The following is a 16,230-nucleotide window of genomic DNA, read 5'->3' as shown; positions in this document are numbered from 1 at the left end:
TGTTCATTAGCATGGGGGAACTGATGCCTTATGATATTTGTAGATTGTGAAGTATGGTTTTCCATGCTCCCAATTTAATGTTGTTGATATCAAATATGTAATTTGATATTCAGATCTCTCTGGAAAAACCAGGATCTGGAATGCTTGTGTAGCATCTTCTTTATCTTTCTTCCCACTTTTCTTACTGTCATGCCCAGTTGCATGCAACAACATAAACATAAACCCTCTGGGAATTGCTTCACATATGACATAAATTCTGTAGAGGAGGCATGCTATATAGTTGACTACTCAGTGTTCTAAGAAGTGTAGAGACAATCTGAATCATTAATGAGATGAAGGGTCCTTTATGTTCTCTGAGCTTGGTTGTTTTCTTGCAGACATTTCATTACCCAAACTAGGTAACATTATCATCTACAAATATTCTCCTTTATTAGTGATATTCATGCTGTCTATTATATTACAGCTGTATCAACATATATATAATGTTAAAACTAAGGAAGGAGCTACTGTGATCACATAACGTGGTAAGATATAGTTTGTCTAACAAGTGTTTACTAACTAGTTCAAATTTGCTTAGTTCATGCAACTCATTAAGCTATAAACCAAGGCTGGAAAACCAAATTGGCTAGGTTCATAAACATGCTAAACTACAAACAAGCAAACCACATTATGACTTAGTAATGTATATAGGAATGTTGCCTTTATGGCTTCTTTAATAGGGTGGCAGTAGAAATTGAATGGATATTTCTCAGATACTAGAGAATTGCTGAGATATCTACCTTATTGCTTCTCACTGTGTCTCTATTTAGAATTGCCTGCTAAATCTCTTATCAAATTAAATACCACAAACCTGTTAAAGGAATAATATTAGCCAAATGCGGCCAACATGACTATTGTGTTCATGTGTTTTTTATAGCATACCATGTATATCAGGATAAAATCATCCTTATGCTAGGAACCTCAGAAGGTGTGGGTATGTATATATGTTTGAATATTCACACATTAAAACGTGCCAATTCACAGCATAAACTCCTCTGTGAAAATGCATCATATAGCTACTCTATTTTGCTGTATAGCCTATCTGCATACCCAGTACTGAATTCTTGTTGGCAAAGTAACTGTATAGTTAACCTTGAGTCTAAATATTATTGCATTTGGGAATAATTCATATATGCATTGAAAGCATGAAATGTATTCCTACCTTTTATTTGCTTTAAGTTCAGATATTGCCTGGTGTATTTTAGTGTTACTTATTGTTGTGTACTGGGTTCGTTGAGCAGGAATGAAGACGACGCGAGTGAGTTCAGCAAAGATCATGGTTTATTGTTTGCAGGCTCTGAACTGAGGAACAGGACTGCAGATGCAGCAATTTATACCCTGGCCTCTAGGTGGCGGCCAATAGGTTTGAAGCAACCCATTGCCGCCCTAGAGGCAACCAATAGCAGTGCTGGAGACAGGTTGTCTGAGGAGCTGGGAGCTGTTAGCCAGTGTACCAGCCTGCTACCGGCCCTGCAGAAAAGGCAGGGACAACCCCTTTACAAACGGCAAGAGGCTGGAATAAAGCCTACCAAATTTATTAACATAAAACAGACACCAACCATGAAACAGGAGCTATGAAACAGGAACTATCCAAGCGGTTGCCTTCAGCAAACCAGCCCTCCCACACATTCCCCTTAAATACAGCTCAGGGCGTGGCCTCTCTCTGCCTCCTTCTGAGGTGCCCCATTGCCTTCCTCTGTTTACTCCTGATTGACTGCTTCCTGCGTCGGGCGTCCTTGAACAGGGCCAGCTGTGGGTCATCTTCATCCACACTGTCAGGCTCACACAGTTGGGTCTCCACCAGGTGGGAGGGGCCTGGCTGAGGGCTCTGCGGAGCCTCAAAGCCATCATCAGCAAGCTCTTCAACACCCCCCTCCTCCTCCGCCTCTGAGTCGTCCGACCCAACTGCCAAACCCACAGGCTGACCCTGAATCACAACAGCCAGCTTCCCTGCTCAAACAGCCTTCCAGCAATTACCACGTGGTGTTCCCTTAACAAAGCAAGCCCAATACATTATACCCCCTCCTCCCTAGAATGAACAAGCATTATAGCAACAACAGAAAGTAATTACAGCAATACAATTTTACAAAAGGTATAACAATGGTGTGAGAAAACAGGTTTCCTCTTAGCTAATACAGGTGTTTCCTAGCTAGCAGCTCAATAAGGTACTTACAACATTATAGCTTCATTGTTCAGGACAATCTTGTAGATAAGCAGGCAGTACAATAAGGTACATACAACATTATAGCTTTATTATTTCAGGACAAAATCTTGCAGATAAGCAGGAGGTTTGCAAGCCCTTGTGGAATGCCTGGGGGACCCAGGCACTTCCTGGCCTACCAGCTTGCCCGCCAGGCTGGGTAGACCAGTGTCTCTCAGTTCAAGCGATTCAGGATGGCTCAGTGATCTCTGACTAGCCTTTTCAGGTTGGCCCACCCCAGAGTCAGTTTGTTTAGCAGAGTTAGCACAACGGCTGTAGAACTCAGGTTGGCTTTCTCTGTCAGGGGACCCATGTTGCACTTCCGGGCTTTGCTCCCCTACAGCCAACCCCCAGTTGCTTTGGCTGTTTGAGCCTTCAGAGTCTATGCATGGATCGGCCTGGCTGCTGGTTTACGGCCCTTGGTAAGGACTTATGACGAAGTCCTTGCTTTGTGGCCGTTCTGGAAAATGCTTCCTAAGCTGATCAATATGGCGATGGACAACTCGCCTGCCCTCTAGGCCCACTTTGTAGGAGAGAGGGACTGACGTTTTAGTGATTTTTCCTGGCACCCACAAGTTCCCATGCCTGTAGTTTTTGGCCCACATCCCGTCGCCCACTTGCAGCCCCCTCGGGGGTTTGGGGAGAGAAGCTTCTGCTGTTATCTGGTCTGGGTGCAACCTGTCCAGTTTTGTGATCAGTCGCCTCCCCCAGCGCAGCTCTGCTGGGCTTTTCCTAGTAGCCGTTCATGGCGTGGAATGTTGGCAAAGCAAAAAATTGGCCAGTCTGTGGTGCCAGTCCCCAGTCACTATACGCCTCAGCAATTCTTTTGTGGTATGCACCATGCATTCGGCTTGACCATTAGTAGATGGGTGAAAGGGGGCCGACGTCACATGCCTAATGAGGTTTGCTCTCAGGAATGCCTGAAATTCTGCCACAGTAAATTGGGCCCCGTTATCGGACACTACGACGTCTGGCAGCCCATGCGTGGCAAAGAGTTTCCTAAGCACCTGGATGGTCCTAGCAGTAGTCATGTTTGCAATTGGTATAACTTCTAGCCATTTAGAGTGGCTGTCGACCACTATAAGAAAGAGCTGTCCCTGAAAGGGCCCAGCAAAGTCTATGTGAATCCTAGACCAGGGAGTGTGAGTCTCCTTCCACCTGTCAACTGGAGCATGCGGAATTTCAGGCCTTGATTGCTGGCATGCATAACTCCCATGCACCTGGGCCTCAATGGCTTTATCTAATCCTGGCCACCATAAATAGCTTCTAGCCAATGCTTTCATGTGAACAATACCTGGATGGCCATCATGCAGTGATTGCAAAATCCTGTCTCTTAGTGAAGTAGGAACTATGACCCTGTTCCCCCAAAGAATACAACCCTTGTGAGCTGATAGCTCATGCCTTCTTGTAAAATAGCTCTGAAACTCAGGGCCTGGGCTTTTATCTAGCCAACCTATGTGTAACCAAGAAAGCACTTAGTGTCTTGTCTGCTGCTGTTTCTGCAGCTATGTCCCCTGTATGGAGGGGAAACTCTGGCAAGTCCTAACTGGACAAAACGCAGACCGCTGGGGCTCGATCTGGTTCAATTTGTGGCAGTGGAAGCCTGCTCAGGCCATCTGCATGGCCCATATCCTTGCCGGGTTTGTGAATCAGCTTAAACGTATAAGCTGATAAAAAAATGGACCATCTCAGCATTCTAGGGGATAATATGTGGAGTGTCTGTCTGTCTGTAGTGAATAACCCCAAAAGCGGTTTATTGTCTGTGAAGACCGTGAAGTCCCTGCCGTATAAGTAGTCATGGAATTTTTTAACTCCAGCTACAATGCCCAATGCCTCTTTGTCAATTTGAGAGTAATTACGCTCAGCAGAGGACAGTATCCTTGAATAAAAAGCAATTGGAACTTGTGTTCCATCTTTCTCTAAAATGAAATGAAATGAACCTTTATTGTCAAAGTACAACTATGTGTACATTGAGATTAGCTGAGCCTCCCTTTGTGCTCCCACCTCCCAACACACAGTGACAACAAACCCTCCATCTTACCACACCATGTGAACCAACTACACCACACACCGGCCACTAAGCAAACTGGTTTAGACTTCTTGAAATGAGTGATGGTGGAACTGACCCACAGAAGTGCCTTCAATTCCTGAAAACATTTTTTGTGAATGCTATTCCACTTCCATGGAGCATTTTTATCTAAGAGTCTGTGAAATGGCTCTGCCACTGCAGCCTTGTTAGGAAGGAATGGTGGTAAAAATTGAGGAGGCCCAGGAATGCCTGCAGCTCTCCTTTTGTTTTAGGGCTAGGTGCCATCTGAATAGCTTTTACTTTAGACTCAGCAGAGTGGATGCCATCAGCATCAATGCAAAACCCCAAGAATTCAGTCGAAGGGACTCCAATACTGCATTTATTCTTTTTAAGTTTAAGGACTGCTTCTTGCAGCCTTTGCAGGATGGCTCTGAGCCTCCTTGCTAGCACCTCAGTGAATTCTCTGGCAATAAGCACATCATCAAAATAGGGGCAAACCCCTGGAATGCCCTTGAGTGTACGTTCCATGATGCCCTAAAAATGCCCGGGGCTACACTGACCCCAAATTGCAGGCACTTTACTTTAAATGCCCCCTGTAGGTTACAATTGTGTGTGCTGCAGCCATGGTCTAATCAACAGGCAGTTGCTAAGAGGCCTGAGCCAAATCTAATTTCGCAAAAATGGTGCCACCCTGCAAGGATGCCAGGATGTGGCTTACTACTGGAATTGGGTATGCGTGTTGTTTGAGAGCCCTATAATTGTGCATTTATAATCTGCACAGACTCTGACTTCCCCATTGGCTTTTAGTGGTGTTACAATAGGAATTTCCCACTCCCCACCATCTACTGGTTGCAAGACGCCCTGTTCAACAAGTTTATCTAATTCAGTGTCTATTTTGTGCTTGAGGGCAAATGGGACTCTATGAGGCTTAATCCTGATGGGAACTATGTTTGGGTCTAGTTTGAATACTATTGGCGGGCCCGTGTATATTCCCAGAGCTGCATCAAATACATCTGCAAATTCTTCGCATACTGTTGCTAGACTCGTGACTTGTGTCCGGTTGATTCCGGTTACTTGGATGCCTAGTGCATCAAACCAATCGAGCCCAATTAGGTTCGTTCTCTGGCCCCCTACTATGACAACATCCAGGTGTCCTGAAAATCCCTTAAATTTAACAGCTAGAGTAGCTTCACCCTTGACTGTGATTCTGGCATTCTGGAAATCAGTTAGTACGATGTCAGAAGGCCTCAGCTTTGCCCATCTCTTACTGCGACTACAAACGAAATTAAATGTTTCAAGGGAAATAATAGAAATGGCGGAGCCTGTGTCCAGCTCCATCTTACAGGGGACCCCTTGTAGCTCCACCTGAAGTCTATACTTGGGCTTAATCGGGCGGTGGGCCCCAGTACGAAAAATGCTTCTGCAGCTGGAGCAAAACCCCACGCTGTATGGTCCTGGGACCCAGTACCTCTACTGGTTGGATCTTCTGACTGGCAATTCACAGGCCAGTCCCTCTGGTGACCTCTGCAGATGGACGTGATGTGGCCGGTCTTCCCGCAGGCCCGGCACATGGCTGTCCGGAACCTACAGTCCAAGCATTGGTGGCAGCCACCACAACCTGGACATCTAGGCAAGGGATCTGCCTTGTAAATAGTATCTTGTTGCTTGTTGCTGTGACACTGTTGGTCGGGTTGTCTGTGTAACTTGTCAACTTCTGTGCCTTCTTTGGAGCCTTCTGTGTGTTTGGCTGGATGGCTTCTTTGCGTTGTGCAGTTTTGGCAGTGGATGGCTTCTTCGTGTTGTGCAGTTTTGGCAGGCCAAATAGCTCGTATGGTTCTGCCAGTGGCTTCATCTGCCATGACTTCCTTCTGTGCGTCCAAAAACGATAGGACCTCTTTTGCGAAAAGCTTCTGCTGTAGCTCTCGGTTGCGGAGGCCACAGATAAGCCGGTCTCATAGTGCAGGCCTTTTCAACCTTTTCACCCATTGTACCACTTTTAGGATATGGCAACATCCGAGTACCACCAGTCGCCTAGCAAGGTGTCAAAAACTTCATGACCACCCCCCCAAAAAAGGAAAAAAAGTGATGAAGTACAGGTAGTCCTCGACTTACAACAGTTCACTTAGTGACTGTTCAAAGTTACAATGGCACTGAAAAGAGTGCCCCCAAGCCACAGCCGAGCAAAACACCTGCCTGTTCTGTTCCTGACGAAACCACAGGCTGACGCTGAATCACAACACTGCCTGCAGGCCAGGTGGTGCTTTTCTCCTGTCTGAGGTTTTCATTGTTGTGAGCATTTCTGTTGAGGATTGGCAGTGGGGGTTGGGTGGGGGGAGTTTGGTTTTATTTCCCCCCCGCTGGGTGGTTGCAGCAGGTTTTGGTCACTTCACATGACCCTGGGACACTGTGACCATCATAAATATAAATCAGTTGCCAAGCATCTGAATGTAAATCACAAGACCCTGGAGATGCTGCAACATTCCAGCTGATCAGCACTTCTTCTGGGATCAGCAGACGTGCTGGGATCAGCACCAAGCTCCAGCTGGAGCCTGGCACTGATCCTGGCACTTCCACTGAGCCCTGAGAGCCCTGAAGCTCCAGCCATCTCTCGCTCAAGGTTGTGTGGTGCTGCCACCGGTTCAGCTCATTCCCCTCCCCCACTACCACTTTTCTAGGATGGTCGCATACCACCTGCCAGGTGCCAATGTACCACAGGTGGTACCTGTACCACTGGTTGAAAAGCCCTGTCATAGTCTCTCCTAGATGTTGGAGAACTGGCACAGGCATGCGGCCTGCCTCAAGGCTGTGATGTACTCGGATGCGGTTTCTCCCGGTTGCTGTATTCTTTGCTCGAAGGCATAGCGCCAAGCGATCACTGACATCTTTGGCTGGAAGTGTTCTCCAGGCTTCTTTTTCAAATCTGCAAAGGATACAGACTCCAATGGCGTTGGTGCAAACAGGTTCTCAGCTAAATCAAACGTTGCTGGGCTGCACACACAGAGTAGCGTGGCAGCCTTCAGTCTGTCCTTGGCGACCTGGTTCACTCAAAGGTAGTTCTCAACCTGGGACAGGTACGAGGGCCACTCTTCTGGCTGCTTGATGTTGAATTCTCTCAGCTTTCCGACCTTGGGCATTCTGCTGGTCTTCGTGGCTGGTTCTCAGCGTTTTCGAATCCTGCTCCTCCATTGCCCAGGGACTGGTCCTCTGAGCGCGTGGTCACTAGCATGGCTGAGCTAGCCAACCGTAGGGGGGGGAATTGTTTTCCCACCAGGCGTGCGCTGCCTCTCCCCTAGTGACTTTCAGCTTCAAAGGAGAAGCAGAATCCCACCTTTATCATCAGTTTTGTGTACTGGGTTCGTTGCACAGGAATGAAGACGAGGCAAGTGAGTTCAGCAAAGATCATGGTTTATTGCTTGCAGGCTCTGAACTGAGGATCAGGGCTGCAGATGCAGCAATTTATACCCTGGCCTCTAGGTGGCGGCCAATAGGTTTGAAGCATCCCATTTCCGCCCTAGAGGCAACCAATAGCAGCACTAGAGACGGGTTGTCTGAGGAACTGGAAGCCGTTAGCCAGCTTCCCTGCTCAAACAGCCTTCCAGCAATTACCACGTGGTGTTCCCTTAACAAAGCAAACCCAATACATTACACTTATCATTTGTAAATCTCTCAGAATCACTTGGATAGTGAGATGGGAGATGCATAAATTTTATAAATAAAATAAATGTATGAGAAATGTTATGCTGCATATAATACGCAATGCTAGCTAATACACTGATTCAGTGGAAGCAGTTGCTATATTGACTCCAGAATGAATACTTAAAAATGGAACTGTTTAGGAGTAATATGCAAGATATTAGTGATACCTTTGATGTTGGTTAACTTATTTTCAGTAGCTTTTTTCAACTCATAGTTTTTTATAACTTCAAAAATCATGAACTGTATCTGACCCATCAAAGAAAACACTCATGTGTGCCAATAAATTTAACCATAATTATGTTCCTAAAAGCATTGCTGTTCTTTTTCAGTATCTTCTGATTTAGGACACAAAGTGATTCAATTATACTGAATTCTGAGATGTCAAATCAACTCATTTCAACTAGCCGTGTTCAAAAAGACTCTATGGACCAAAAAAGAAGCCTGTTATATAACTTTGATTTAGAAAATGTATATATGCCCTTCATATGAAGACTTTTTTGGAGGACAATATGATATCTGAAAACATCCTCTATGTTCTGGAGTACAATAGCTGAAATGACTAAGAGGAGATAGCCAGAATATATAGAAAATGCTTTGCTACCACATAAAAACCATAATAAGGGAAAATAAAGAACTTAAAAGTGCCACTTAACATTACTACACAATGTAATATCACAGGTCATATATTTCCCTATTGTCAAATTCATGGTGTTTCTATGGCAGTAGTATTAGTCAAGGAGCAAATTGCAACTGTGAAGCTACTAGGGAGTGTCACTTATTATCACAAATGTTTCTACATAAATACACCAAGAATAGAAATAGAAGAATAGAAATAGAAGACATAAAATACAGTTTATACCTGCCCAGAAATTCATAAATTGGAGAATGGAAATCTTGTTGAATGTGTCTGGGTAAGAATAAAAGGAGAAAGTGTTTCTAGGGAAGATGGGAAATATTCTAAAATAATGGCACTGAAAATATAACAACTTTCATTGTACAATGTGCTGGCAGTTTCATCTTACACTGTTTAATCACTGGAATGTGAAGATGGTAAGTGGATGAGAATGCTTTTATGAGGTCTCTGTCCAATGAAAGATTCTAACCAGCTTCTTGGTCTCCCAAAATGCTTAGTGAAATGAAGCAACTGAAAAGACAGCCATACCGGTGTTTCTCAACCTTGACAACTTTAAGATATGTGGAATTCAGTTCCAGAATTCCACCACCATTTTCTGGCAGGTGAATTCTGAGAGTTGATGTCCACACATTGTAATCAAGGTTAACAAACACTGACCTAGAGTAATAATGATTAAAAAAAATCCTAGACGTTGATGTGATGTAGCAGTTTATTCACGGAGAAGTATCAATCAAAAGAAAATTAAATATATTGTGCTAATTAACCTAAATATTGATTAGCTATAGATTCAGCATAAGAACACACACACACACACTTATGTGTGTGTGTGTGTGTGTGTGTGTGTGAGATGCAAAATTATGACAAATATATGTTGGTCCCTATTACCATGATAACAAAAAGGAACTTTTAATTTAAATACATCCTACTGTTGATCATAAGAAAACATGGAAATTTTATCTAACATTTATATATTTAGAATTTGGATGAGAAGAATTTCTTGTATGGATCTTTATTAGATTTTTCTGGGGTGGTATCAGCCTTCCTGGGCAGACCAGACAGGAACACTAGATGAGCTAATTCTACTTATTGTAAAGCTACATTAATAGAATCTTGCAAGTCTGAAAGTACAGCTCTCCTGCCATCTTCTTTACCACCTGAGAAACTAGGCAAGCTCCTTTCTTAGCCTCTTGCTCCACCCACTATCCAGCTTGGGGCTACACCCTCTTTTATCCTAGGCAGCATCTCTCCATGTCTCCCAAGGTCTTTCCCACATAAGGCACTGGGGGTAGGTGAAATAACATGAATAAGGCACTTCATTATGTATGATTTTAAAAGTTCATTATGAAAAAGCTACAGTTGTAGCTTGCAGATAAATCTCCAGTTTGAAAAGCAAAGATTCTTTGTGACAATATAGTAAAAGATGAGCATCTGCTAGGAAAATCCACTATTAAATACATTTATATGTGTTTAGTGAAAATATTTGCAGAAGACTCATATGCTGTTCTTCTGTTTGCAAGCCTGTTGCTTGATGCTGTGAGATTTTGTTGGTGCTAAATCTTTGTATAATTATCTATCTATCTATGAATAAAATAGCTCACAGGCTGAATCCAATGAAACCATGGTAAATCTGATAAGAATGATGGACGCTTGAGTTGTATTTCCAAATTACAATGAACTTGGCTGACATTGAAGATAAGAAAAAGCAATCAAAATATCCAAGGAACACAATTCTCATACATAGTACTGTATGTGGGTCATGACATTTTTTTGTTTATTCTTTACACCAATACAATTTTGTCAGCATGCTGTTTTTCTAAGCTTCTTTATTATACTTCCAATGCAGTTATTTTCAGCTAGTGTTTTATTGCAACAGTTTGGCATGATTGTAAACAAAAAAAGCTTCAACTATATATAGAATCAGCAGTTAGAAATAGTTGAATTACAAAGCAATAATGCAAGAACATTCTTCCTTGGTGACACTATTAAAACCTTTTAAGTGACTCCTTAAATATACTATAAAATAGCTGGATTTATCTGAAGTTCACAGATATATTTTAACAATATGATCACTAAGAGATGACACTGATTTGTAGATAAAAAAATAAAGTTATATAGGAAATTCTAATTTCATCCTCTTCTTTTGATAGAGTGGTAGTTAAGAAAACAATGTTTTTTATGCTTATTTTCTTTCTTTCTTTCTTTCTTTCTTTCTTTCTTTCTTTCTTTCTTTCTTTCTTTCATAATACAATTTTTCTACTTATATATCTTTTTTGATAGAGAATTCACTAACAAGGTATATACTAAGTACAACTTTGTATTCAGGTACATTATGTTACTTAAGCACGGTCCATCTTGAATCCTCAAACATTTTCTATTTCTTCCCTTGGACTATGAGACCCCTTCTTTTGGGCTTCAGTTTTAGAACTCTGCATGGAATGTGTGTATTTGTGTGTGTATGTCCCTATTAACAATCCTGCTGTATTACTAACAACTGTTTTTAAGTTGCAATATACTGTAGGTTTCAATGGGAAATACAAAGCCCACTCAATTTCTACCATGTTCTATTCAGTCTGGGTGGGAATAGATAGCTAATATCATCTACATATCGATAATACCTAACCCTAAACTGACTGACATATGACATTATCTATTCAATTAATGCAAATACTAAGTAAGATTAAAGAAGGAACTCAGCCACGGTACATGCAATAATTGAGTGACTGTGGGCCAGGTTTCTCCGTTTAATCACAATTTGGATCAATCAAGTCAGACTGCAGCAGAATCACCACAATGTCTTCAACTCTTGCAGACAATTAAAACAGATACTATGTTTGATGGTATCTTCACTTCACAGCAGAATAAGGATGGACATAGTCCCACCATCTACCCCTCACAACAACCCATTAATGATAGTGGCCAATGCTACTTTTCTAGAGTTGAAACTCTGACAATATCACAGGTAGTCCTTGACTTACACCAGTTCATTTAGTGACCATTCAAAGTTACAATGACACTGAAAAAGTGATTTATGACTGTTTTTCACACTTATGACTGTTGCAGCATTTCCACCATCAATGATCAAAATTTGGACAAGTGGCAACTGGACTGTATTTATGATAGTTGCAATGTCCCAGGGTCATGTGATCATCTTTTGCGACCTTCTGACAGTTAACTTCAATGGTGAAACCGGATTCATTTAGCAACCATATTACTAATTTAACACCTGTAGTGATCACTTAACAAATGAGAAAAGAAAAGTCATAAAATGGGGCAAAACCCACTTAACAAATGTCTTGCTTAGAAACATAAATTTTGGGTTCAATTGGGGTCGTAAGTTAAAAATTACCAATATAATCAACTTCTCGATTAATTGGTTAATTAATTTCCTTAATAGAATATCCCTATGGCTTCAGGAACTGCTTCTCAGGAATCATTCTAAAGTTTATTATTGAAGGCAAAATCTCATGTTAACTCCTAATTCCTTATTGCTTGGTCACTAAAGCCTACTTCTCCATTCTTGAAAACTCTTAACATCAGGCACTCTTTGAAGAGAAGGTTTGTCAAAGGGATAATGGAAGAAACCAACTTTTTACTATGTCCCTAAGGCCAGTAAGGCCTTTAGAAATATTGCAGTGGTCTGATATTGGAAGACTCTGATGAATGGGCAATATTTGTCACTGTTCTGAATGTTGTATTACTTTCTAACAGGTTGATTGAGTATTGATAATTATGTTGAAATATAGAAATACTAATATGGCAGAAAAGAGATATTATAATCCCTGTTGCAAAAATACCATGAAGGAAGAGAGGCAACAGCAACAACAACACTAGAAATTTTTGTCCTGTTTTAGATAGCTATCATTATTTTTTCCAGTGATCTATGTCCAATTAAGGTAAAGGTAAAGGTAAAGGTTCCCCCGCACATGCGTGCTAGTCGTTTCCAACTCTAGGGGCCGGTTTACAGATTACAGATATAGAATATGCGACCCTGAACAAAAGTTCTCTTCTTTGACCATGATAGGCAGAAGCTAGTTAATGGTATATGTTTCCTTTCTCTAGTCTAGCTTATTCTGAATGGAAGTATTATTTCCCTTTTAGGCAGCTGCCAAGGTAGACCCAGCCTGTGACAGCTAGATACATATGGCCAGTGGGCTTTAGACACTTATGTCTGAATCAGATTTAAACACTTGCAGGATTATCTGTGTTGCCACTGTCAGATTGATTTAAGACTCATTTAGCAGGAGGCTATCTAAAGCTGAGATTTTCAAGATGGATTTAAAGGAAAGTCCTCAATGGCATAAAAGCAAGTAGGATGGAATCAAAGTCCCATAGAAAGCATGTTTTAAAAATTCCCTGGTCTACTCAGTATAATATTTAGTAATATACTAAACCTATGGAGCAGATTCTCCAAATGTACACAGTGTATTCTGAATGTTATTACAGTAAATCTTGGAATCTAAATGATGACCAAATGGAAGCACTGGAAATTAGTCTTTGTTGCTATGTAGTCCACATCTGGATTTTTGTATCTAATGTTTAATATCTCTAGTTTGTCAGGGTTTTCTACTCCCAAAATTTACTATGCATCATACTGTGTTGATAAATAGCACTATTAATTATCTTTGTTTAAAGGATACACACACACACACACACACACACACACACACACAATTACTATAACTCAGTTAGATAATCTTTCAAAAATCTAGATTTATATTGACTAAACAGTAAAATGAAATAATTTATGATCAGAAAAGTCATTCTGAATGATGCATCTAAATTACAATTTACAACAAATATAAATTGTACAATGTCATAATTATTACAAAAAAACCCTTCTGTCTTCAAAAAGACAACTTCCATTAAAACCCGGTGCAATAGCACGTATTCAATCTACACTTAATAAATTAACCAATTAATAATAGTGATTTGTCAGCAGAGGTTTTCTGTTGTAAGGGTGAAGCAAGAAGAAAAGTAAATGAGCAATGTGGAAAGTATATGCAATAAAAACAGTATTTGTCATCCAACTCTGAAATAGTTGGCAGGGAGGCACCAATACTGACTAAAATTAGGACTATAAATATAATAGTTTACAGCATTCTTTCTCAAATTTTCAGTCTTCAAATGAACCACAATTACTGCCAGAATGAATGAAAATAGCTTAAACTTTTGAGATTATACTAGTCTTGGGGTGCCAAACAGAAGTAGGCTGATTTATATGAAGCACATCTCCAGATACACACTCCAGAAAAACTAGTTAAATAAGAAGTAAGAACAGGGAACATGCTTAAAAATATTTCAGAACCTCACCCACCAACACTGAGATCCCTTTTAATTATTCATGGCTATCTATCCTTTATATATGACAACCCCTCCCTCAACAAAGAGAGAGTATTGCTAAAGGAAAAGAGGTAAAAATAATTGGATGAACAAATAATTTTTTATTAGAATAAATTATAAACTAGTGATACTTACCTGATTTGGAGCCATGTAAGCATTGATGTAGTGCCACCTCCTAACACCCAGACTGTGAAGAAGACAATTAGTAAAGTGGTTGTAAACATCATTTGCTTAGGTTGAGATTCTGTGTCCCGAATAGCTAGCGCAAATGCTATTGCACCACGTAGGCCTTCAGAAAAAAAGAAAGGCAAGAGAAAGGGCATAAAAATATTGTAAAAAAATTTGGAAAGAAGCTCAAAGTTTCAGATATATATATTATTTTAGAATGTAGAGTATTCCAGATTATGTCTTAAGAAGGGAAATAATTACACAGGAGAGAGATGGTTTAGTGACCAAATGAGAGATGGGACATACAGTACAGGTGAGACAATAAGGCTTGGAAGGAAAAATCCAGAGAATGCTGTGGAATATCCTCCCAGTGGAGATCTGGCTACTTCACTCCTTGTTAGTTTTTGGGAAACTTTTTTTTTTTTTTTTATTGAAAAGTTTTAAAAAATACAATTTTCCTTTAAGAAACCCCCCTTCCCCCTCCCTCCTCCCCTCCCTACCTCCCCCCTATCTCCCCCCCTCCCCCTCTCCCTCCTCCCTCCCCTGCCTCCCCCCCTCTACTTCCCCTCCTCCCCCCCTCCCCCCCCCCCGACTTCCCAGAGCAAAATACAAGGTATATATCTAAAAAGCAATCATAAACAATCATATACTAACAATTATAAACTCTAAAATCCATCACTCTCTAGCTTATATAAAGTAAACCAATCCTTAACAATACTAAATATATATAAAAAACTAAAATAAAAGAAAACTAGCATCATTCCCATCTATGTTCTTCCACATTTCCCTATTACCTAAACATATTCTCATTTACACATCACAAACACCTATCCCTATTAACCTCTCTAGCCAAAATAGACTATAATAGATAGTTCTTACACAAATTAACCCGCATTAACCCACAAAACTTTCTTCCTCTTCCTCTGTAATAAATTGTCCATTAATTCCAAATTAAAGATTCTGTTACCATACATATCATCCCAAAACTTTTAAAAACACAACTACCACTTGTCTATAAGTATATTGTGGAAGTTCCATAGATTTCTGCTGGTCTTATTTTTTTGTCTTTTTTGAGCGTTTTAAGGCAGCACGCGTCACCCTCTGTTCTCTAATATCATCCAAAAGAGTTGCAGCTTGAACTCCTCCTGTACCCTTCTCGTCTATCAGTCCATCTTCATCCTCTTGATGTTCTCCTTCTCCAGATCCCTCTGCAGCTTCCAGAAGTGTTGATGGGGTTACATTTAAAACATTGTTGTAAAAGTCATGCGCTTGCTTCACATTACCCAAACAGTACCTTTTGCCATCATACATGAAGCTCAGCCCAGCTGGGATCTCCCATCTGAACCTTATATCCCTTTGCTTGAGCTCTTGCACAAGAAAAATAAAATCCTTCCTTCTCTTTAAAATCTTTGGAGGAATTTCTTTTAGAACCAAAACTTCTTGACCAGCAATCACAACTTTGGTATCATAGGCAGCTTGTATAACTTCATCTCTAACTTCCCTTTTTACAAAATAAACCACCACATCTCTAGGCAACTTTCTCTGTTTAGCAATCCACGAATTCACACGAAACACTTTGTCCATACCTTGTTTTATTTCAGATGCTGGATGATTCAATACCCCCTCAAAAGCCTCAGAAACCAGCTGCTTTAAATCTTCCTTAATATTCTCTTTTAGGCCTCTAATTCTCACAGCAAACTGCATCTGGTAAAATTGGGCCAGACTCTGTTCACTATCCATTTTGTCTTTTAAATCTTCAATTTCCAAAACTTTTGCTTCTAATATAGCATTCTTTTGAGTCAAGTCTTGCACTTGGTCATCCAGCACCTCCACACATTTAGCAACTTTATGCACTGAGGACAAAATGTCTGCCTTCATCTCTCTAAGTTTCTGTTCCATCCTTTCTTCCATTCTCTGCTCCAATTTCTCCAATTTCTCCTCCATCTGTGCAAATTTAGCACCCATTGACTCCAGAATTAACTGGGTATGTCTTTCAAGATCCTTCGAAGTCAATACATCAGGAGAATGCAACGCCTGCAGTAATGATTGTTGTTGCACCGGAGAATTTCCAGCACTCCGAAAAGTTCTAGGGGGAGGTTTAGCCGCCATCTTTTACTTACAATT

General features: G+C 40.9%; 1 protein-coding gene across 1 annotated transcript in view; it reads right to left on the bottom strand.

Annotated features, from left to right (window-relative positions):
* Nucleotides 1-16,230, bottom strand: part of SLC9A9 (solute carrier family 9 member A9) — a gene marked incomplete at its 3' end in the record, with an annotated part of 228,259 nt that overhangs the window by 87,324 nt on the left and 124,705 nt on the right. Inside the window, exon 12 of the mRNA XM_083364697.1 lies at nucleotides 14,074-14,227. Within this exon, the coding sequence (XP_083220823.1) occupies nucleotides 14,074-14,227 (154 nt within the window). The remainder of the gene's footprint in view (nucleotides 1-14,073; nucleotides 14,228-16,230) is intronic.

The sequence above is a fragment of the Vipera ursinii genome, assembly GCF_947247035.1.
Source record: "Vipera ursinii genome assembly, chromosome: 5".
Lineage (NCBI taxonomy): Eukaryota > Metazoa > Chordata > Lepidosauria > Squamata > Viperidae > Vipera > Vipera ursinii.
Note: the sequence above shows the minus strand (reverse complement) of the source record. Positions and strands in the feature narration are given on the sequence as shown.